The 22,416-nt window shown below is 35.8% G+C and overlaps 1 protein-coding gene across 1 annotated transcript in view; it reads left to right on the forward strand.

The window, feature by feature from the left end:
* Positions 1–47: 47 nt before the first annotated feature.
* Positions 48–22,416, forward strand: part of TTC27 (tetratricopeptide repeat domain 27) — a gene marked incomplete at its 5' end in the record, with an annotated part of 27,983 nt that continues 5,614 nt past the window's right edge. The window contains 6 exons of the mRNA XM_010194014.1: positions 48–170; positions 5,242–5,469; positions 10,312–10,410; positions 11,298–11,350; positions 14,657–14,822; positions 19,935–20,132. Of these exons, the coding sequence (XP_010192316.1) occupies positions 48–170; positions 5,242–5,469; positions 10,312–10,410; positions 11,298–11,350; positions 14,657–14,822; positions 19,935–20,132 (867 nt within the window). The remainder of the gene's footprint in view (positions 171–5,241; positions 5,470–10,311; positions 10,411–11,297; positions 11,351–14,656; positions 14,823–19,934; positions 20,133–22,416) is intronic.

A 22,416-nucleotide genomic window follows, 5' to 3' on the forward strand; every position in this document is an offset into this window, starting at 1 on the left:
TTCTGTGATTCTGTGATTCAGTTACCTGGAATTCCTTATCTTTCCAGCGTCAGCTTGCAAGTTTACTCTTTGAACTGGGATGCACCAGTTCTGCCTTACAGATATTTGAGGAGCTGGAAATGTGGGAGGATGCAGTAATCTGCTATGAAAGAGCAGGACAGCATGGAAAGGTAAGGAAAATGATTTTTACAGCTGTCTTGAAATAGAATAGAATTTCTCATACTTAAATCTTTTTTTCTTCTTATCATGCACCAATGCCTAGATTTTGGTTGTTTTAAACTGACAGATACGTTTTGCTGGCAAATTCTGTGTCACATTATGCATGCCTCGGGGCTAGTATGCTAATATCCCAATCTTTTCAGTACAGTGGAGAAATAGAGGTCAATATTTTCCATTTCCTGGAAAGGCATTCTGTCCTACTTACATTCACAGACTGCCCTTAGGGAGTTATGAAAATGGCACTCGGAGAATAGGACAGGATATCTGACACAGGAAACTGCTTAGAAAAGCTTTCCGAATGAGGGTTTGTGCTGTGCTTTGAAAAACAGAAAATGCTATGTAAGTACTAAGTAACAGTAGTGCTGGGAAAAAGATAGCTTCAGATTAAAAAAGCTAGAAAATAAGAAACATTTAGCTGGACACCAAGGACTACTTGTGCTCCTTATCAGAAAACTTTCAGAGTGTGAACTGTTTGTATTTATCAAAAACACTCCTATGTTTTTAAACATGGTAGTTACTCTTTTAGAAATGCATGAGAATTTACTAGAGCAATGTCTTGTCAGTGGATGTTCGTGTCATTAAAGAACTTAGCTTATATGTGCCCAAAAGAACAAACTCTATTAAATACACTTCTGCATGTTTTTCACTCACAAATGCTTTTATACATAAAACTTGAATTTAAATACTGAAAAAACTAATAAAACAGCTAGATATCAGCAATATCAATGTGTCTGATGAGTACTTATGCATCAAGGTAATAGGTTCCTTCCTCCTACTTTTGAATCATGCACTGACAAAGAAACAGAGCACATAGATAAGACTGTGCAAAGCTCCACATTATGCACTTGGGAAATACATCATTCACTCAGTTATAACAAGGCCATATAGCAGTACAAATTTTGCCAAGTAAGGTGTCGCTATTATTTAGCAAACTTTTGTGGATCTTTTAATGTTACTACATATGGCTCACTTCATAATCTGAATAAAATCAGGAGAAACTGATATCATTATGTGAGTCAGCAGAAGAGTAACAGAGTGCCAAACAATGAGCAAAACAGGGCACAGAACAAAAAAAGTGTTATAATATCTGAATGCATGGTATGTTGATAGTTGCTGTGGCTTTCTCATTCCAGTCTTTTACTCACTGTATTCCCTTAACAGACTTGTTGCAAAAGCAGATATTATAATCTCCATGCATATAGTAAGAACTGATGTTGGAAAGTGTCCCTCTCCCTTCTTTTAGCTGCGAGGGGGACCCAGAGATCTTGGTAGTATTATTTACATCGGACAGCTTCATTTGGTTGAGGTGTAAGAGGTCTCTTCAGCCTTACTGGAAATGAATAATACACTAAAAGTGGTTCTATTTTCCTGTTAAAGAAATTAGAAAGGATAAACCAGATGTGAATTTTCAGTTCTTTCAATTGAAGCGAGGCCTTTCTCCCTTGCAGGACTTCAGAGCATGGTAGCTGCTGACCTTTGATAAATTAATGACATCTGTTATTGAGATCTACCTTTTAGATTCAGCCTGGTATTCTGTCTTACAACCCTGTTTTCAGCCCTATCCCCATTCCATCAACTCAGAGTAAACAGCACAGTACAGTCTGGTTTTAGACCAAGGTACCCAGCAATCCACTTCTACAGAGTTATTTTTCTTGTCATGGCATGACACAGAAAACTCTTAAAACATTTGAGTGAGGAAACACAATTATGGTAAGATCCCAAAAGCTCACCTTTAAATTCAGAAAATGTGTCCCAGATGCAAAGTCAAGTAGTACCGCACTGATTAGTACATGAGATCGTTCAAGAACTTGATTTATTTCCACTACATATCATAACAGATGTAGAAGACAGGTAGCCACTCCTAAGAGTAGCTGCAAAATTGAGAAAGAGGAGTAAATGGTTTGCCCATGGTCATGTATGGAGATACAGGGAAGGTGAAATGAAAACTGAAACTTTTATCTCACTGCCGCTTTCCATGCTCATCTGTTCCTCTTCCTCATGCTACTGCTCTGGTGGCCCAGCAAAAAACGTGCAAGCAAAAAAGACGAAAGCATTTTAGGAAATACTTTGAACTAGGAAAGGGTTGAATTGGTAGGTCTGTGAAGAGTGAGGGTAATTGGGTCTTTTAGGAAATAAGTAAAATAAAAGCATGGAAACATGTGGATGGGATGGCAAGTGGAATTTTAGGGTTGGGAAGCCAAATGCAGGATGAATCTTGAACTTGGTTTCCAGGAGTCTCTGTAGTCAGTAAAAAAAATGCACCACCTTTTATTTAAAACAGAACCCTCTTTACTGATTGTGGATTTTTGTGGAGCGTTGCCTGTTTAATTCCCACGCCAACTGCAGTAGCCCAGAAAGCAAGATGACAGCCTGAAACTCTCATGTTTAGAGTAACTGACTTTTGAACTGAGTGCTGAATTTCATCCATTCTCGTGCAGACCATTCTGTGAAAAGCAGTGTTGCTATGATTAGATCTGTTTCAGTCAGCAAGGGTTATACAGCTTCATTTGTTTATTTTTAGGTAACTTATAATTGATAATTTTCTTATCAAAGCTTGTTTGATTTAGCTATAATTTTTAGTAAGAAAGCATGCAAATTAATCATTAATATCTAACAGGTAAAAATAAATTTCTAGTGTTTATCTTTCTTTCATATACACTGCATGAGCTGTGTGGAAAATGGTTTTCTGTTGTTAAGACAAGTTTTTCTTTTTGCAGAAGCAGAGGTCTTCTCAAAGATTAAATATGCAATTTTTTAAATAGTTTACCACAAAATTAGGAGAAAGGAATATTTTTCTTCACAAAAACCTAGGCAGAATAAGAAATCTTGTTTTAATGTATTGTCTGGTTCTGTAGAAGACAAATGACAAATGTTGTGATAATATTTTTTTTTTGTAGCTATGATCCCCTTTGTATTATCCTTTAAAGATTTAGGTATTAAAAAGGTTTGTAACATGCCAGAGAGGTCATCAGATAGCTAATCAGAGGAAGAAAAAGTCAGACTTCTGCTTATTTAATTCTCCGTTTTATCTGTGTGCTAAAATATTTATGTTGGCAGTGTATTCTTGTAAGTGTAGACCAGAACGTGATGTTTTTATGCTCTTAAATGTAAAATGCAATTAGCGAGAGGTTGGCTTTCTAGACCAGTGTATGATTAGTGCTAGGCACTGCCACAGCACAGCACTCCGAGTTTGGGAGTGCCCTGCAGAGGACGAGGTGAAGAGGCAGCATGCAATGCACTTTTCACCTCATAGCTGCTGCACACACAGCAACACTTCAAGGCTTTATCTGAAGGGAAAAAAACCACATTTTGATGCCTAATGCAATTGCTGCAATAATAAAGCACCTCGTTCTTTCTGGTCTAGAAAAAATAATCTTAAAAATCTATTATTAGTATGTGTTCCTTTAATCTTGTCATAGCAACTAATGGAGGCAGGGAAGGGGGGAAGTAATCTACCCTTTAACCAAACCCTCTTGCAAGTGGGTTGTCTTCTTGTCATGTGAGGTTTTCTGGTGCTTTGACTAGGCTAGTTCTAAATTTTAAGTAATAGTTTATTTGGCTTTCTATGGAGATCTGTTCCATAGATGCTTGCCATTAAGTTATTTCCCTAATATTCAGCCACTAGTTTTCTTCTCAAATCCCAAAATGGGAATCCATTTTTGCTAGTTCAAGATCCCTTTAAAAATCTAAACAATACATCCTTTCTTCACATTTGTGCACTTCAAATATTTGTAGACTTTTGCTGCTACTGTATTTAACAAAAATGATAGTAAGAATGAAGTATTAAAATTACATTAAATATTTAAAAATAAAGTAAAACAAGTCATTTTACTAAAGATGTTTTTCAGACAGGATCAATGAATTTTACTGATTGGAGGACAAGGAGTAAGAGACAGTGATTCTCTAGGGATCATCTGAAGGGCAAAGAAAACAGTTCTTATAGAAGCAAGAAAAGCAGCAATAATTTAAATGCAGGGATGAACTCAACTTTCCTTTTAGATAAACTAGCTGTGGTAGAAGAAAGACAAGTGTTACAATATCAGACTTTAGCTCTGTGGCAGGCTGCATCGAATCTTTCTTGGTTCAAATGCTTCAAATAGATCTTTCCTAATAGACAATTATACTGAGCTGAATTGTGTATGTTACATTTTTGCAGCAGGGGACTGAGGTAAGAGGTTGGTCTGAACAGCAGATCATCTGTTCATTGTATTTATCTTTTCAAATAGCCACAGAAAGCAGACTATCTCTTGTTTGAAAGAGAAACAATGATTTTATTGTTAGAGTGAGATAGGGACCCTGAGATAAAGAGCTTTTGAAGCTGATTACAGCCAATAATAGATGTCTGGGAGACCCAGCTTGTGTCTTCTTTTCCATAATGCTGTATATATTCTGAATATATTTTATCTGAAACATTTAGATGAATTTATAACTTCTGCATCTTATGCAAAAGAGTAGCCTTTCCAAAACCAACAGTATGGAAGTGGATGTGTTTTCAGACATAACAGAGTAGAAATAACTATTTTCAGAAAAGAGCAATTAGAGAAAAAGGAATGGCAGTCATTGCAAGAGTACTTTATTAGTATTTATAAAAAACACAGATTATTATACTATTAGGATTGCACATACCTCAATGATGCTGATGTTGCATTGCTATGAGGTAGGTGTAAGTGATGGCCAGGACTGAGATTCGCTCTTGGGACAGATTGCACAACTAAGATATAAAATAAGGAGCAAACTGCTTCTTGCTTTAATGGGTATATATCCCTTGGTGCATTAAACCAAAAGCCACCCAATTATGTTCATGTTGAAGTGTGGGGGTTTTTTTTAGAATCATTTTGGAACCAGATTCTCTCTAGACTTTATCTTTGATGCTGTGTTGGTTCAAGATACTGTTTCCTTGCTATCCCTTCTTTTTAGTCTTCAACTGACGATTGCAAGGTGCTAAAGTGGTATTTGTTCAGGTAGGCAATTAACTGAAAATAAATTGTCCTGTTATGTATTGATTTCTCTGTTCTTTAACAGGCGGAAGAAATACTCAGGCGGGAGCTAGAGAAAAAGGAAACACCAGGACTATATTGTTTGCTTGGTGATGTTCTTAAAGACCACCAGTACTATGACAAGGCCTGGGAGCTCTCCAGGCACCGCAGCGCCCGCGCCCAACGCTCCAAAGGCCTCCTCCATCTCCGCAACCGGGAATTCAGGGAATGTGTGGAGTGCTTTGAACGATCCGTGCAGATCAACCCTATGCAGGTTGGGAAATGACACACACATGGCTGTTTTAATTTGTGTGTTTTAGTTTGGAATGATGACAGACGTTTTAAGAAGGCCATTCTGGGCACAGATGTTAAAGTAACAGCTTATTACTATTCTTAGCAATTTTTTTACTGCGTACTTGGAAGCCTGGCTAAAAACAGTAGCATAATGAAATAAAGACATGCTTTTGCATTTACGTGCTTGCACACAGCTAACTTTGTACAGCTTTCCTCTTTTAAAAAGATCAAGCCATTGAAAATTAAAAATTATCAACTAAATCATGAACAAGTGTCAAGCAAAATAGTCATAAGAAGAATACTGTACAGACTTTAATGAAAAAATCCTTTTGCTTTGTCTCTTGACTTTGAGTTACAAACTCTGATCTTTGCATTCACAGAAATAATTTTCAAGTGCTCTGCTCTGTCCTGCTCTGAAGTCACTGAGAAGCATTCTGTTGCTTGTGATGACAGTAGCTTTTATTACAGAAATGCATCAAAACTGAAACCACAAAAGAGTTCTTTTGGTGAAGCTGGGTATTTTGACAAATCCTTTGCAAGCTGTTCCGCAGGCAATTTTTATAATCTTGTTTCAGTTTCTCAGCCACTATATCCCATCCCAAAAAGATCCACCCTGTGAAAGGTCTTGAGAATTTAAACCAGCTTTGTGGTTGTTTATGTATATAAATTGTGCTCTTCATAGCCATTTCCAAGTCTATGCAAAAGCAGGATATTCCTTCTTGCTCTCCAAAGAATACTGCCAAACCTGCTATTTTGAGTTCCATGTAACTAGCTGCAGTTCTGCTGTAGAAAAGTTTTAAAGGCCTCCAGCCTTTCAAATCTTACATTCTGAAACTGTTTTTGTATTTCAATGACATATTTTGTTCCAGTGAATCATAGTTCTGTTCTTATTCAAGTAAAGTCCAGATAACTTGAAACACCTTTAGAATGGAAAGCAAAATGAAGAAAAATGCTTCCCTTGTCTTTCAGTTCTCTTACTGACTCAGGAATTGCCAACAAAATATATATTATTCAGATAGGAACCTTATTGAAATCAAGAGGACTCCTGGATAATAAAGGGCTGCAGAAGATGGCCTACAAAACTGAGAAATATTCTACTGAGATGCTTTTCTGTTTTGTATCCTATCCAAAGAAAGCTTAAAATGAAAGGCAATCCAACAAAAATAGACCAGTCCATATAGGAAGGTGAATATTTCCTCCTCTTGTTGCTCAGGAAACTCTGTTGAAGATTCAGATTAATTGTTTCACAAAAATAGATGGAGCAAATGGATAGTATGGCTTGACATCACTGTCTTCTAAAGTTTTTCTTACTTCTGTCACTACAGAAATGGATTGTTTCATATTCCAGGATGTCTTGTGGACAAAGTGCAGAGAGAAAGGTGATTGTAGATGCAAGGACTGTAATACAAGGAAAATATTCATTAACAAATTGTTCCCAGAATTGTGAATAATTTATCAGGTAAACAAGGACTCCCTATTACAAAGAAATAATCTTTTTTTGGTGGTTATCAAGCCTTTTTGGAGGAAGAGATTTTTAGACTGCAGCAAGTGATTCCTCAAAATATCCAATAGATAAAATCATTCTCTGTCAACCCTTCTTTAATCTTGTATACTCTTTGACCAACTGGTCAAATTTGGTTGAGGTCTCTGAGGGTAGGTCTTTGCAGTATGAGCCAACCACCATATTAGGCTTTGGAGAATCCATAAAGGAATGAAAGTCTTACAGTTAAAATATATCTGAAAATCCTCTTCATTAGCATTGCTGCTCACAGAATGACTTGTTCTAGTACGTGCCTAGGGGATAATAGATGCATTTCTCTTGCACTTTCACTGCGAGCATCTTTAAGGCTAGACTGAGACAATTCCAGCATTCCTGTAGTCAGCTCTCCAGCAGTGAAAGTCTGCTTAACAAAACTTATGTCTTTTTAAATTACAGATTTGTTAGTTCTTGTGCTGAACAGTGGATGGTTCTCTATATCTAGTTGCTTCACATTTGAATGTTCCAGAAATAGTATGCTCATAGCACCTTATTATGTGCTCAAGCCATTCTCCACCATGTCACAGTTTGCAAGAGAAGAATAATCCTCTTTTGTGCTAGACTGTTTGGCTCATAACTTCTCAGGCTAATTTTCTTGGGTGTGCAGCAAGACAAGTCATCTCTCTCCAGTATGGGAAAACAGTCACATTTTAGAAGTCAGCTTGCTATCAACTGCATCTGGAATTTAAAGTTTTGGACAATGCAATGAGAGAGAGCTTTATTCACAATTCTCCATCTCATTCATCTTTTACTATTAAAAGTGACTTAAGGGTTGAGCTAGAGTATCTCATTGGAAAAGGTAATAAAAGTCTCTATACTTTCTTAAAACTATAGTATGTTCTGTCAGTATGGTCTGATCAAAAGAAACTGGATTATAAAGGAGATAAATGATGCCAAAAATTAGTAATTAAGAGGTACTCAGCTAGGATTTCATTCAACTCTTAAGATCTTATTACATTTACTAACTACAAAGACTAATTTTGCTCTGCAGTGTATAGATACTTTGTAAACTAACATTCCTGCACTCCTAAGAGTATGCTACTGAGAAGTCTACTGGATTCTAAAAAACAAATAATTATGTATTTGCCATATGAAGATAGTAGAAATTGCTTTAAAAATGCAAAAAGTTTTTTCAGATATATGATTTGGGGTTTTTTTCTTTTTAAATTTATAGCTATACTCTAATTAGGTTCTATTGGAACCATATTCCCACTAGTATGAGAGAATTGTTTAAAATTTCTTAAAGCATTTCATAATCATTTAGACTTATTAAAGGCTTGCCTGAAGTTCCTGCAAGTTTTGTTTTAAACTGTTAAAATTGTCTAGTCTTTCTAGAGCCTTTTTGAAAGACAATATGCAGTTGCTCCAAGGCTTGAAATGTCTTTGCTCTTTTAGCTGGCCCTTTTAGTTTTAACATCTTTTCTATTTTAAGTAGCTCTTAAATTTAACATGCTCTATATTAAAGGAGTTGCCTTTGTTCTTGAAGGACTAGTGAATCTAGATACATTACAAAATATCTTTTCTATGGTAGCATTTTGAACCTGAATCATAGTGGTCAGGATCAAGGTAATTACTGTCTTCTGACTAGCTTGTTTATATCTAAAAAATCAGTCTTGGAATTGCATTCATTATGGTATTAACTAAACTATTTTGAATAACTGAAATTTCCCTGTATTTTCTGGGATTTGAACTTTCACAGTTTTCTGATATCCCCTAATATATCACTTTCTGCATTTTAGTCAAGTATTCTGAGATACAGTCTTAATAATGCTTTTTCACTGAGGCCTGACATTTTAATCCATACCAGTTCTGCTGCTCATTTACACCATCATTGTCTATATGATCGATGCTGACGTTTTCTTTAACATACCGAAATGTTCTTCCCTCTGCGTGACCTATTCCATTTTCTGTGTACTCTTTTCCTTCATATCATAGCATCACAGCTCCTTGACTTAATCCCCACCCCAGAGACTTTTCATCTCACTCTTGTCTGCTTAAGGATCCCTTTTGGACACCTTTCCCAACCCTCTCCATCATATCTCAAAATATCTCATTTCAAATTATGAAGAAAATTATTTACCATTCTTTGCAGTCACTGTATGATTTTTACTAGGCTCTTGCTCATACAGCTTTTCTCCACAGAAGTAAAGAACCATTTTGCTTTCTTTTTCTGCTGTAACTTTTCCTTAAGAAGAGTTGACAAGCTTAAGCATTGGTTACATCAGTTCCTGAGAGATGTAGCTGCTCACCGTCAGCTTCACAAAATTAAAATGGTGGAAGTTGTAGTCAACCAGATTCTGGAAGCACAAGCTCAGAATTTAAACTGTGCTGCTGTTGCTCCTTAGAATTAAGAAACTGCAGTGATTCTTTTTCTCTCACCCTTCACAGCAGCACTGTTTACTTTGTATCCTGAGCTACTGAGTTGGAGCTAGCCTTCAATTTCATACTTGATTGGTCCCTGTCTCTACACCAGCTTTTCATGTCCAGAAAGTTATTGATCTAGAAAGAAAAGGGAGTTAATGAGGTAGCAGCCATGTGAAAGTGCTGGACTTCTGGAAATTTGATGGATAAAAGAAGGCTTAAAAAATGAGATTGACTTAATGTTTATTTCCTATTAGTTTTGCTCTCTGAGATTTGGGAAACGTTTTTTTTTCCTCGTGTACAGTTTCTTCTTTGAATGGTGAGTTTAAAGCTCATGAAACGTGATAGGCTGACAATGCTGAAAAGAAGATTTTCACATTTGCCCTGGCTGGATGTAATTGGCAGTTGTGTCTTCACCTATTAATACATCTGCATGCTCTGAAGATCACCTGTCACTTGTACACTCTCAAATGCAAAAGGATATCTTTGTTGCCAAGCTTGTTCATTAGAAATGTTTCTGTAAAATATAATTTCCTTGAAATACATTTCCTGGTATTTTACCCTTTGACCTAATTGTAATACTATGAAGTGAATGTGGATTTTTCACAAGTTAAAGCAAAATATGCAAACCTCTAACAGTTTCTTCTCTAAATGAAGATGCACTATTAAGGAGCATTTCACATATGGTTAAGTAGTCTTTATATTGTCAACACCTTTGTTTATCCATATTTATTAAAACTTTGAACCTAAAGTTTTCCTGTATTCTGAAAACAGGATATTTATTCCAATGTAATACTATTATGATAGCTGAAAATGAGGTAAAATCAACAAGAGTAGTGTGTATTTGAGCACTGAGGCAAAATAATTTCTTTTGTGCAGAAATATTATGTGTATGTATAAGTAATCATCCATTTCTCTTTCCAGCTAGGTGTATGGTTTTCCTTGGGTTGTGCATATATCGCTTTAGAAGGCTATGAAGGTGCTGCCAAAGCATTTCAGCGCTGTGTGACATTGGAACCAGATGTATGTACTTTTCAACAAGCGATTCAGATGGCTTATCTAAAGGCAACAAGGATATTTTCCTTATAAACAAGCAAAGCAATAATGAAAAGCTTGTTTAAACCTTAGCCCTTTGAATAAATTAAACTTGTGCGTGAAGGATATATTTTTGTCATGAGGCATCGTAAAAATACTTGCCCAATACTTATCTTCGTCCAAGTATGTGTGTGTGAATGTTAGAATACATTTCAGCAGAAATTCCTTTATGCTTGCATACATTGCTAAAACAGAGAAAAGGGTAGACTGTGAGGAGTGCTTAAGAGAAAGATAAAACAAAAAAAAATAAATTAAGATACCTAGTCCTCTAAGTAATCAAATTCTCCTGAAAAGAAAGTCAGATAAGTGGTTGTATGACAGGTAAATTTGTAACTATAGTTCATGCGAATGGAGCTTGTTAGCCAGTTTTTTAGGATGCACAGAGCAAGCACATGTACAATATGCATTAGGGGATATTCAGATAATTTTTTTCCACTAACAGAGCGGTGCAGGTAAGTAGCTTCCAGCAAGTGAGAAGTGATGAGCTGCTGGGAGCACTGACCTCACCAGCCATCCCAGCCAGATCCAGAAGAGGATGCCTGTTTACAGTCTAAACTTACGGCAAGAGCTGACTTAGTGTATTCTGACCAGAAGACAGTTAATTGATATTTGTACATCTGATTGCTGCTGCAGTCAGTAATATTTATTTATGTATTTTAATACAATAATTTCTATTTCAATGTAGTATTTTGACTGCCTTGTAGGAAATGTGTTAATATGTGTGATTAGCAAAATCTGTGATATTTCACAGTAGTTTCATTTGCATATTTTTATCAAGTAAGCATAATATAAGTGAATATTTTTTATCATTACAGAATGCTGAGGCCTGGAACAATTTATCAACTGCTTATATCAGATTAAAACAGAAGTAAGTACTTCAAAAGGCTTAGAAGATACTACTTCCAAAGTAAATAGTTGGAATTTCCTTTTTTTTGACATTGAATTTTTTATTCTTACAATGTGGTTACCTCATATTTTGTAACTCATCCCTTCAGTTCTCTCTCCCAGGTTGGATTATTGATAACTTACTTCATTTTGCAGGAAATGGAGTTTCATAAGCCTTATAAAAGTAGCAACCTCTCACCATATACTTTTTTCTTGTTAGAAGTATTTATGATGTAGTAAGTTCAGCCAAGTTCAAAACACTCATATTAAAGTTGGAAGCTAATTTGAGTATGAAGTTAAAAAGATCCGTCCATTTCAAGCAAACTGTATATTCAAACCTATATAGTTCATAACATAGTTCATACTATGTTAATCTTAGATCATAGATTTAAGGGAAAAACAGGCAGTTTATTTTTTATATGACGAAAGCAGATGGAGAGCTGCATACATACTAGCTCAGTTGTTCTTTTCCTTCCAAATTTATCATTAGTATAAGAAGCTTTGACCTAAATGAACTGTCTTTCTTTGTATTTCAACTCAATGTAATAAAAGTTACTTGTAGACACAGAATATCTGAAAGAACTTAATATTTAAGAAGAATTTTGACATTATAACTTGTCCCCAGAGAATGAAACAAAAGAATAAGATAAATTTTGTAAAACCTAACTCAAAATCTGATATAATTTATGCAGTTATGCAGTCAGGAGGCAAACTAAAAAAGAGAAAAAGAATGGTAAATTTATATAAAAGAGTAAATTGATGAACATATGAATGAAATGCGGGAAGTAATATCATAAATGAACCCCAGAGATGGTTTGATGTGCTAGTGGGAGCAGGAGAGAGGAGAAAATGAACGTTAGAATAACTACTCAAGACTAAAAAGTAATAGAAATCAAGAGCGTGTTTTAACTTTTCAGTAGTTCCTTTCATCTTCAGCAGTGCCTTGAGAATGCCCAATTTATTGTCTTAGACTGCATTTGATAGGCTGCTCCTTCTTTTGCATAATGCTCAAAAGGGTATGTCAGGTGCTCAGTTTACTGGCTTATGCTTGTTTCATAGAAGTATCTTTAATCAAAATAAGTTTTCTGTCTAACTACTGAAAAAATACTGAGTGGTTATTTTCACTTTACTAGCTTAATTGTTATTGTTAAGCTACTTTTGTGACTAAACATGGTAAATACATACAAAACTTATGATCTATTTGATACTGTATCAAAAGGAGTAAAAGGGGGCACATTTCTGAGCTTTTTTTTCTGCAGGAATCACCTGTGAGAGGAATATGCATACAGGAAATATTTACTCTGCATTACATGCTGATAGCTGAGGGTGGCCTGTGTTTGCCATGATATAGCAACTTCTTTCATTATTTGTGTAGTCACTTATAGATCAAGGCTGTGTGTTAGTTTAACCCACTCTCAAAACAGAGGATATCTGTAGTAGTGCCTTCAGTATAATTTATTTTGGGGGGCTGAACAGTGCTGAAAGTTTAAATCCTTATTTTTCAAGCTTGCTAGCAAAAAAAACCAACCAAACAAAATAAAACAAAAAAACAACTGAGGGGAGAAATAAGAAAAGGAAAACAAAAGTAAGATATTTAATTGTTTTATTTCGTTCCCTCATCAAGATCAGGCTTTACTCCAACCAGGCTCTTAAATCAGTCCCACCAGACTGTGCTTAGAGTCTCATACATCAGTGATGTATGCAAACAACTTGCTGACACCCAAATGAAAGTTTTGTTGGTTTTGGGATTAGTTTGCTTTTTAAGAGTCCACAAGTTTTGTGTATTCTGAATTTCCTCCAGAAAAATTAATTGTGATGAAAACAGACTCTACTCATCGTTTTACCAAAAAAACTTCTCTGGGTGCCAGGAGGCCTTTGAAATCTAGACCTCATATTTCTCAGAACAAACTAGGACTGGCCCTCTGTCCTTTGGGTGGAAGTTTCCTGGTTTCCAAGACAGGATGACGCACTGGTACTTCCTACTGTTTCCTGTTTGGATATGAATTGGTTTAACTGTTGTCCTGGTTAAGGGTACCTCATCATTATATGAGTTTTTAAATACACAGGGGATTTGTTTTGAGAACCTGGAGTACTTCATTAGCATAGCACATGATGATTTGAGGAATACTGTTTCCATCCCATCCCTCTGGTATCTTATCTACATTTCATGATTACATCTGATTGGCATCTGCCCTCCTGATAACTTACTAAATTTTTTGAGAAGATGGGGGAGATCATACAGGCTAATCCTACAGATGGTGAAGAACCGTTTCAGAAATAGTTTCTCAAGGTGATTGGGGTGACGTCAGTCAGCCAGAGCATCTTCCAGTCTGTGGAAGAGAGAGCTGTGCCAGAGCTGTGGCAGATCGCAGCTTCCATTGTAGCAAAATCCACACAGGAAGAAGCAGATTTCTGTTCTTTTCTAATGTAATCTTATAAAAATTGGGATCTGAAATACCTTACTAAGACTGTTAACAGTGGAGAAGACCCAGCTGTTGGTACATTTATTTGGCATCATCACATATATCAATATATCAGAAGAAAGAGAAAGGGGGTAACATGGGACGATCCTGCCTGTGGACTGTTCTTCCATAGCTATGCCAAATGACCTGTTTTCCTTCAATAATTTTGCTGTATCAGTCACCTCTCTTCATGTGTATTTGGTAACTTTTATAATAGCATGGGCATAGGTTCACAATTACTTACATTTTTCCCCGACTCAGCCATTCCAAACTTTTAATGGCCTGATCCACCCTTTCCCAGGCTGGAATATTTATACTCTCCTGGACCCTCTTTTTGAAACTCAAACAACAATTTCTGTGAGCTGTTGTTCTTTAGAGACAGCACTTTCAGCAACTCATTCAAGCAATAGAGCAAGTGAACTGTAAATTTTGATATAAGTCATCCTTATATTATCTTAAGAAGATATTTAAGAATATTTTTTACCAGCCTAGGAAAAGTGTTTCAAGTTTTCAGTTAAAGGAATTTATTCCTTTGTGTTTTTTCTACATATTATGACTGTCCAGCTGAGAGTAAGCTTCAATTTCTGAACCATATCATTCTGGTTCTGTAGCAAAGCTTTTTTTTTTTAGGTTGCAATGGTATTCAGATTGCATTAAGACTTTTTACTCCTTCTGCCTCCTCTCTGGCACTGTTTTCTCAACCTGATTTTTTAAAATTAGAAGCTTTTTAGTAGATAAAATGCCAACTGATTTTAATGCAGAAATTTCCTATATTAAATCTTTAATAGAGCATCTTATTTTCTATTCTTCTTTTTATTATTCATTAGAATTAAAGCATTTCGAACCCTCCAAGAAGCTCTCAAGTGCAACTACGAGCACTGGCAAATATGGGAGAACTATCTTCTCACCAGTACAGATGTTGGAGAGTTTTCAGAAGCAATTAAAGCTTATCACCGGCTCATGGACTTAAAAGAAAAGTACAAGGATACACAGGTGGGGAAGTTTTCATGTTAAGTCATCCTATATGTTCATTAATTTTTCTTGTGAGACAGAATTCTGATGATGATGGTATCAGTAATGATAATACACATACCAATGAAGTTATGTAGGCAAGCCATTTAAATTTTTGAGATTTAGACTGTAAGACTAAGTATTTAAAATAAAAATGGACCTTTGCATTCAGATTGCCTTAGACTTAGTGCAGGGACAAATGCGAGCCTTGCAGTTTTAAGATCTATTCTTAAATAGAAGACAATGCATATTGTTCCTACATACCTTAGTATCAGAAATTATAAATTACTTAGTTTAAAAAAGGTAAGCTTTTCCCATGTGTTTGAAAATACCAGAAATGAACCTTTGAAAGTGAATTATGTTTCATAGATTGAATGCATTGAAGTTGAAACACTGATTCTTAATAATCTGGAACAAAGAAAAATAAAGGAGGTATTTTGCTCATCTTTCACTGTAGTTCAGTTAACTTCTGTGTTTGTAAATGTATGCTCTGGATAAAATCTAGAGAGCCTACTTCAACAGCTTCAGCTGGGATGTTACCTTGCCTAAAACAAGGTCCAAGCAGGGTTCTGTATACTTAGTGAAAATAGCAATGTGCATCTGAAAGTCAAGCCAAAAAATCCCTTAAGCAGAGTAGTGAAACACTTCCAAAAGCCTTTGGAAAATTAATGGATCTGGCTGAACAGTTGATGAGCTCTTTGGAAGTTTGTGTGTAGTGCCAGGGTAAGAGGACCCAGCTGCTGCTGGTCATGCAGCCCAGAAGTATGTTTCTTTTCTTATCCCATAAAATGATTAAAAGTAGCTTTCCTAGGTCTTGGGAATTGGAGTCCAGTGATGAGGAGAGAGAACAGATAGAATTAATTATGGTGTGGAAACATCTCGTTTGTTCATGGGGGTGGGATATTAGAATTTTTTTCAGATTACTTCTTGATAACAAATTGTACGTGAGTACAATACCTACTACAAAGCTAGCCATGCACAGGATAACATTCTGTATGAATGAAGTCTTTCAGGTTTGATATGGCTGAACAATAAAAGGTCTTAAACTATCTTTGCACTAAAAAGTGTCTATGGAAAATAGTCTTATATATGGTAAAAATTAATGTGTTTGGTAGCTACAGTATTGTGGTACTGGTGGGGGGCCTGTGTGTTTGTTCTTGGAATATCTTGCAGACGGTTGGCCTTTTTTAGTGAATTTTTAAAAATTTCAATAGTTAACTGTTATTTAAACATTTATAGGGGTGGCCTACTGTATTACTTTAGTCAGATTGACAGCTGACCAGGAATAGAACTTTCAACATGTATTTGTCCATTTATATATTTTGAGGTGATACGGACGCATTAGTGTGTTTTGTCAAATATAATGTAGGATATTTTTTAAAAATATTTGGGGATATTGCTTGCACTAAATTTCTAATTTTGTTGTATAGGTCTTTTTTCCATCTTGTTCTTGTACAGCTTTTAATCATATATTATTATTTTCACAGAAGTATACATATATGCTATGTATCCTAATCTTTTTTTGCATCCTAATTTTAAATCTGGCTTCTGATATATGAAGTGCTGTATGGGTTTCATCATAACTTCTAATAGAGGATTTTACTAGTTGACCAAGAAAAACCTCAGAGCCTGATTAAATGTTTTCAGAAAGGCTTTAATCAATAATCTTACAAGGAAGAGAAGAGTAGTCCCATAGCGAAACAGAACAAAACAAAAAGCACATAAATACCCCTTGTGAGACAGACTGCATCAATTAAGACTAATTGATTACATAATTTGAAATAGCCTAGATTTGTGTAGTTACATCAGATTTTTTAAATTTTATTTCAGCATAGTATGCAGTCATATTTGTAAATCACTAATTTCTTCTAATAACAGTAAGGCATTCATATCTTCATCTGTGATTTTTTTTTGTTAGGCCATTGCTGTCTTTTTGTGCCAGACTCTGAATACAGAAGGCAGCTTTGGGAAATTTTGCTTCTGAGCTATTCTAGTTATTTAACGATGTCATCCTTGTGGCAAAGGTTCTGAGATCAGGATATCATGAGACTTGAAGATATGTATATACAAATTACACAGACAGGATTGAACAAGGAAATGAAGGGCTTTTTATGAAGGAGCAACAATGCAATAAGAGATTACAGCAAATTGCATACTTTCAGAAGTCTCCGTTTTTTAATATTCCCCTTAAATGTTATAAGCGTGCTTCTTTACCTTAATGTTCATGGACCTACTGAGAAATGTAAGTTGAAAACCTTTAATATAGATCTTATATAATAAAAGATAATGGCTCACTGAATTATCAGTAGTTTAGCTAGTAGATCGGTCACTAAAAAGGTCTGAGGAGAAGGCCTTACCTGTTGTAATCATCAATTTAGCCTCTGAATTATTAGGTGAATGAATTAGGTGGTAAATATACCTGTAAAATTTCCACAACTGCTAATCACACCACTTTGCACCACATATATGCTCATGGAGGCAAGCAATTTTATTTTTTTTTACTTGGAAAGTAGGAGTTCTATGAATAATGAAGGTATTTTCATAGAATCATAGAATGGTTTGAGTTGGAAGGGATCTTAAAGATCATCCAGTCCAATGCCCCTGCCATGGGCAGGTACACCTCCCACCAGACCAGGTTGCTCAAAGCTCTGTCCAACCTGGCCTTGAATGCTTCCAGGGAGGGGGCATCCACAACTTCCCTGGGCAACCTGTGCCAGTGTCTCACCACCCTCACAGTAACAGTAAGATCTAGTCTAAATCTACTCTCTTTCAATTTAAAACTGTTACTCTTCCTCCTATCACTACACTCCCTGATAAAGATCTCCTTCCCAATTTTTTTGTAGGCCCCCTTTAAGTACTGGAAGGCTGCTATGAAGTCTCCTCAGAGCCTTCTCTTCTATGGGCTAAACAAGCCCAATTTTGAGGGTGAAAAAGCTGTTTTGCTCCATTGCTTTAAGAAACCAGATCTGCATTCTGTGGTGTCAAAGAATATGACTTCAGAAGTATGGACAAATGGCTCCTCTCTGCAATTTTGTGTTCTTGAGAATCTAGCAAAATCTGTTAACTTTTCCATCAAATACCGTCCTCATTTCAGTGGTTCGTATTGCCAGACTGTTTCTAATAAAAGGCTGCAAGAGCATGTTATTTGGGGATTTTTAGGAACAAGGGTCAGAATTAATAATTTCTGGAGCCCTGTTGCTTTTAAGTAGCTTACTAATGACAATTGCCTTTATAATAGAGCTTTAATCTGGGAGGGCTCATAGACTGCAGATTTGTCATTTAGATCTGATGTCTGAGGATTCTCTTCTTAATTGAGCTCTGTCAAGTTTGATTAGTATTAATGAAGTTTCTGAAAAGGGTTTGACCAAGTGAATTTTTATATGACAGGAGCTGTTTGGAGAACAATTGTGGAATGAGATTAACTGGTAGCAATCACAGCATCTACAAATGATTGAGTTTGTTTGTAAGGTTTTGTCCCATGGTGATTTCTGTTCATTTTTTAGTAAACACACATTATTCACAAAAGCAAAGGAGAAGGAGAAATGGAGATGGTGTGATGCCATACTAAACACATACTCCCTGCACAGTGGTCATAATATGGAGCCCAGCTTATTAAAAAAGTAATTTAAAAAAAATGCTTGTGTGGGATCTTGGGCAACAGAGCATTGCTTTGGTAGTTTAGTATATATGGTAGTTTAAAATCTGTCAAAGTTATAAATTAAAAATTAACGCTTAAAACAACTATCAACAGTTACAATTGAAAGCTCTATTACACTGCTAATACTTTTTGATGACTAGTACAGTTCACTTGCAAAGCTTGAAATAGCTTTATTTAACAACTGGGCACAGCCAAGTAGCGTTAATGATTCATTATTGTTTAATGGACCCTTTAATCCAGGCTTTCACATTAGTTTTACTTTAACTGCTGTAGTGCTAAAGATTACATGATAAATTACAAAAAAAGGAGCTATATTATTACAGTGAAAGTGTAAGCAAAGCGTGAACTCTGTGGGAATATAGGTAATTTTTCAGTTGGCAAACTTGACTGACTGAGAAAACTGGTTTGGGTTTTTTTCATGTGCAAACAAAACATCACTGAGTTTAAAACTCTTGATAACTGTACATGATATTCATGTTAACTAGATTTTTGACTTTGAATAACAGTTTTGTGAAACTGAGAATTGTATTGAGAAGTCATAGATATATGTGTGCATCCTCAAGACCAGTTCTAGTTCCTTTTCAAAAGAGGACATAGTTTGATGTTTCTTCTTACATCTCTTTTATGTTTTGTATTACAATGCTGTAGTAATGGAAATATGAATACTTGCTGGTGTTTTTCTAGCAAATCATTCTAGAAGATCGATTGCAAACCATGCATGCAATATGAATTTCAGATCATTTGGACTTAAATGTTCATCATATTTTCTGTTAAGTGAAAATCCGTGCTTTTTACAGAAAAGAAAATAAAAGACAGTTTGTCATATTTTATAAGAGCTATACAGTTTGGGGGGCAGCAGGGAGGAGCTGTTTAGCTGATGTTCAGATCCTACTATGATTTCATATTGATTTTGAAAAGATACCAGGGAGATGTAGTTTGCTTTTTTAACACTTCTTGTGTGGCCTTCCAGTTTCCATCTCATCCATTATACATCTTCTGGTCTCTGCAGGTAGTTAAATAGAGGTCCTGTAAGCAACAGTGTCTTCCATTACCTGGATTAATCTGGTTCAGCCTGCTTACATATCTTTTTATAACCGTATTATAAGGTGAAAAATAAAGGTGGAAACAGCTTTAGGATACTGCCACAATTTCCTATATCATTCTCTTTCACACTAGCTTGTCCCAGTAACCCAAATTTCTGTCTTAGGTCTTTGGCCTCTTTATCTTCACCAACTACAGAATGTTATAGATGAGGTTTAAATTAGTTTAATTACTGTGCTAATAATGTATTTCTTAGTAAATTCTGTATTTGTCATATGGTACTGTATTTGTATTTTACCAAATCATTAGTGGAGACCAGATAGTACAGATATCATTATATATACTGATGCTGATTCGCGTTGAAATAAAAGCTCTTTCCTGCTGCTCTTTTGAAGGTGCTGGCTATTCTGGTGAGAGCAGTAGTGGATGGTATGGCAGACCGCACAGGAGAGGCAGCGAGTGGACTGAAGGGGAAATTGCGAGAGCTCTTGGGCAGAGTGACTTCACGAGTGACGAATGATGGGGAGATCTGGAGGCTTTATGCCCGACTTTATGGAAATGGACAGAATGATAGCGGTGAAGATATTGAAAAGGTAAATGTGCTGTGAGGTATACATTTTTACAGATACACACTTGTGGTACAAGCTTTCTTTAACAAAGCGCACCATAGTGCTATAATAAGACATGCTCTTGTTCCAGACATGTTTTCCTTTAATGCTTCTATAAGCTTATCTTCCACTTTTCATGTTCCTACAGGACACGTTTATATTATCTAACAGAAGCAAGATGTTTTACATCAGTTCTTTATGGATTTAAAAAAAATATCTCTTTTATCAGTGTTTCATTTTAAAATGTCTTATCACAGCATATGTGCATTGTCTTGGATTTGTAGTCTGAAACTTTTCTTGGCAGCAATCTACTGGCTATAATATAGAGATTTTTTGTTTTGGTTTGTTTTGTTTTTAATTGGAATCTTTGATTCTGAAGACAAGATACTACTGCTTCTAAAACTTACCAAAAAAAGGTGGATCTTAATGGCATGATCCAGCAGTGTCATGAACTATCTATATTCTTTGCAATTGCTAAAGGAAAATGCATTTAAGATAGTCCATACCACAGTTAGAGTTCCCAGAGTAAAAGTGTTTTGTCCTTACTTAGCTTAAAATGGGATTAATTAGTGTTATTTCGTTCTCAATCTGTTGGACCCTGTTGGTTTTTCTTTACCCATCTCTGGTTTTGCTATGTTAACTTCCATCTCGTGTTCCTGTCATTTCCCAGGTAATCAAAATAACCACTCTGTGCTGCTAGATGTGTTTACTTTGTTGTATGCTGGAGTGTGGTTTGCATTTGGTATTAAATTTTCAAAATTCAAATAGCTTTGCACACTCCAAAAATACTTACGGGTTATCTATCTTTGCTGATGCTGAAAAGACACAAGATCAGCATTGAGTATGTGTTTCCTGATGGGGGCATGCCTTTGGCCTGGGCGAAAATGTCGGTCTGGAGGATTTCTTGTTGCTTGCTATAAGCAAATTATGCAGATGGTTGGCCCTAAAAATTGTATGTCTGTGTGGTTAAACTTGTAATTATTTGGACCTTGCTCATTGTCTTCCTCTTTATGGTCTGCCCTGCAAGATGCCTTGTCTAGTCATTGCCAGTGTCTATTATACTTCCAATTCTTCCCTTTTTTCCTTCCCCATTTGTCTTTACAGCTGAACAATAAAAGAGATTTGGCCTATTTAGAATTCAAAAATACAGACACTGCAATATCCTGTAATAGATCCTTAAATTCTTACTCAGACATGCAAAGTAACAGAGGCCCTGTCTATACTATAAATGTAATCATTCCAGAATCTGGTTACATCACAGTATTTTTCACAAACCCAGCTGAAAACAGGGTTTCAATTTGTAGAGTAGACAGGACTTGTAACTGTGTTTCCTAATCAGGCTGGTTATGGAACATATGCTCATGGTCTAGCTTATCCTGCAAAATGGCATGATGTTTAAAAATACTTAAGGTATGATTACATGTAAGGTGTAAGGTATCCTGGTACAGTACCATAGATATAGATCATGAAAGAGCAAAACTGCCTACAGTCACAGCATATATTAATTTACAGTGTAAAAACTAATTTAAATTACATTAGATTATCACTGGTAGCTTTGCTGATATCATATTATAAAGTAAAAATGTTAAAAACAGTATTGATTTGCTTCACCACTGCAAACAACTTCATGTGTCAGTTAGATATTAAGTGAATATAACTATCTGTAGAAAAATTCCAGATGTATCACTGCAGTTTTCCACTCACATTTCTTATTGAAAAGGTCAATGAATTCTGCAAGAGCGTTATTTACTATATTGTGGCATCACAGGACAAAGAGATGGGAACAGATGCCTCGTAGTGTCATGTACTTTCTTACAAATGTCGGGTTTGACCTTTATTCCATAATGTAATACCTTATTTAGTGCAGATTTAATTACATTTAACCAATTTTGTTCCTAACATTGCATTTGAAAGAATGACCCTGTATGTCTCGCTATTGTAAAGGGGGCACTTGTTGGGGTTTTTTACCTTTGTGCCCTGCTACTGTCTCTGATGCCATGAATTACTGGAGTCTACACTTACAGTTCACAACAGCGCTTTGTAAATTGAATCCAAGTCAGACAGAGTTTGCAAGTTAGGAGTATAAAACTATTGCAGTGTTGGGTTTGTGGGGTTTTTTTCTTTAGCTTAGCATATATTCACTCTAACGCTTTTATGCATTGTCCCTGCCACCTCATTCAGTACTTCATTCTTTGCTGTGCTGAACCCAGTCCAGTCCAGTCCACCCCTTTCCCACTAAGGAATCTTTCCAACCTTCATGTTTCCTGCT

This window comes from Mesitornis unicolor, unplaced genomic scaffold (assembly GCF_000695765.1).
Source record: "Mesitornis unicolor isolate BGI_N332 unplaced genomic scaffold, ASM69576v1 scaffold27141, whole genome shotgun sequence".
NCBI lineage: Eukaryota > Metazoa > Chordata > Aves > Mesitornithiformes > Mesitornithidae > Mesitornis > Mesitornis unicolor.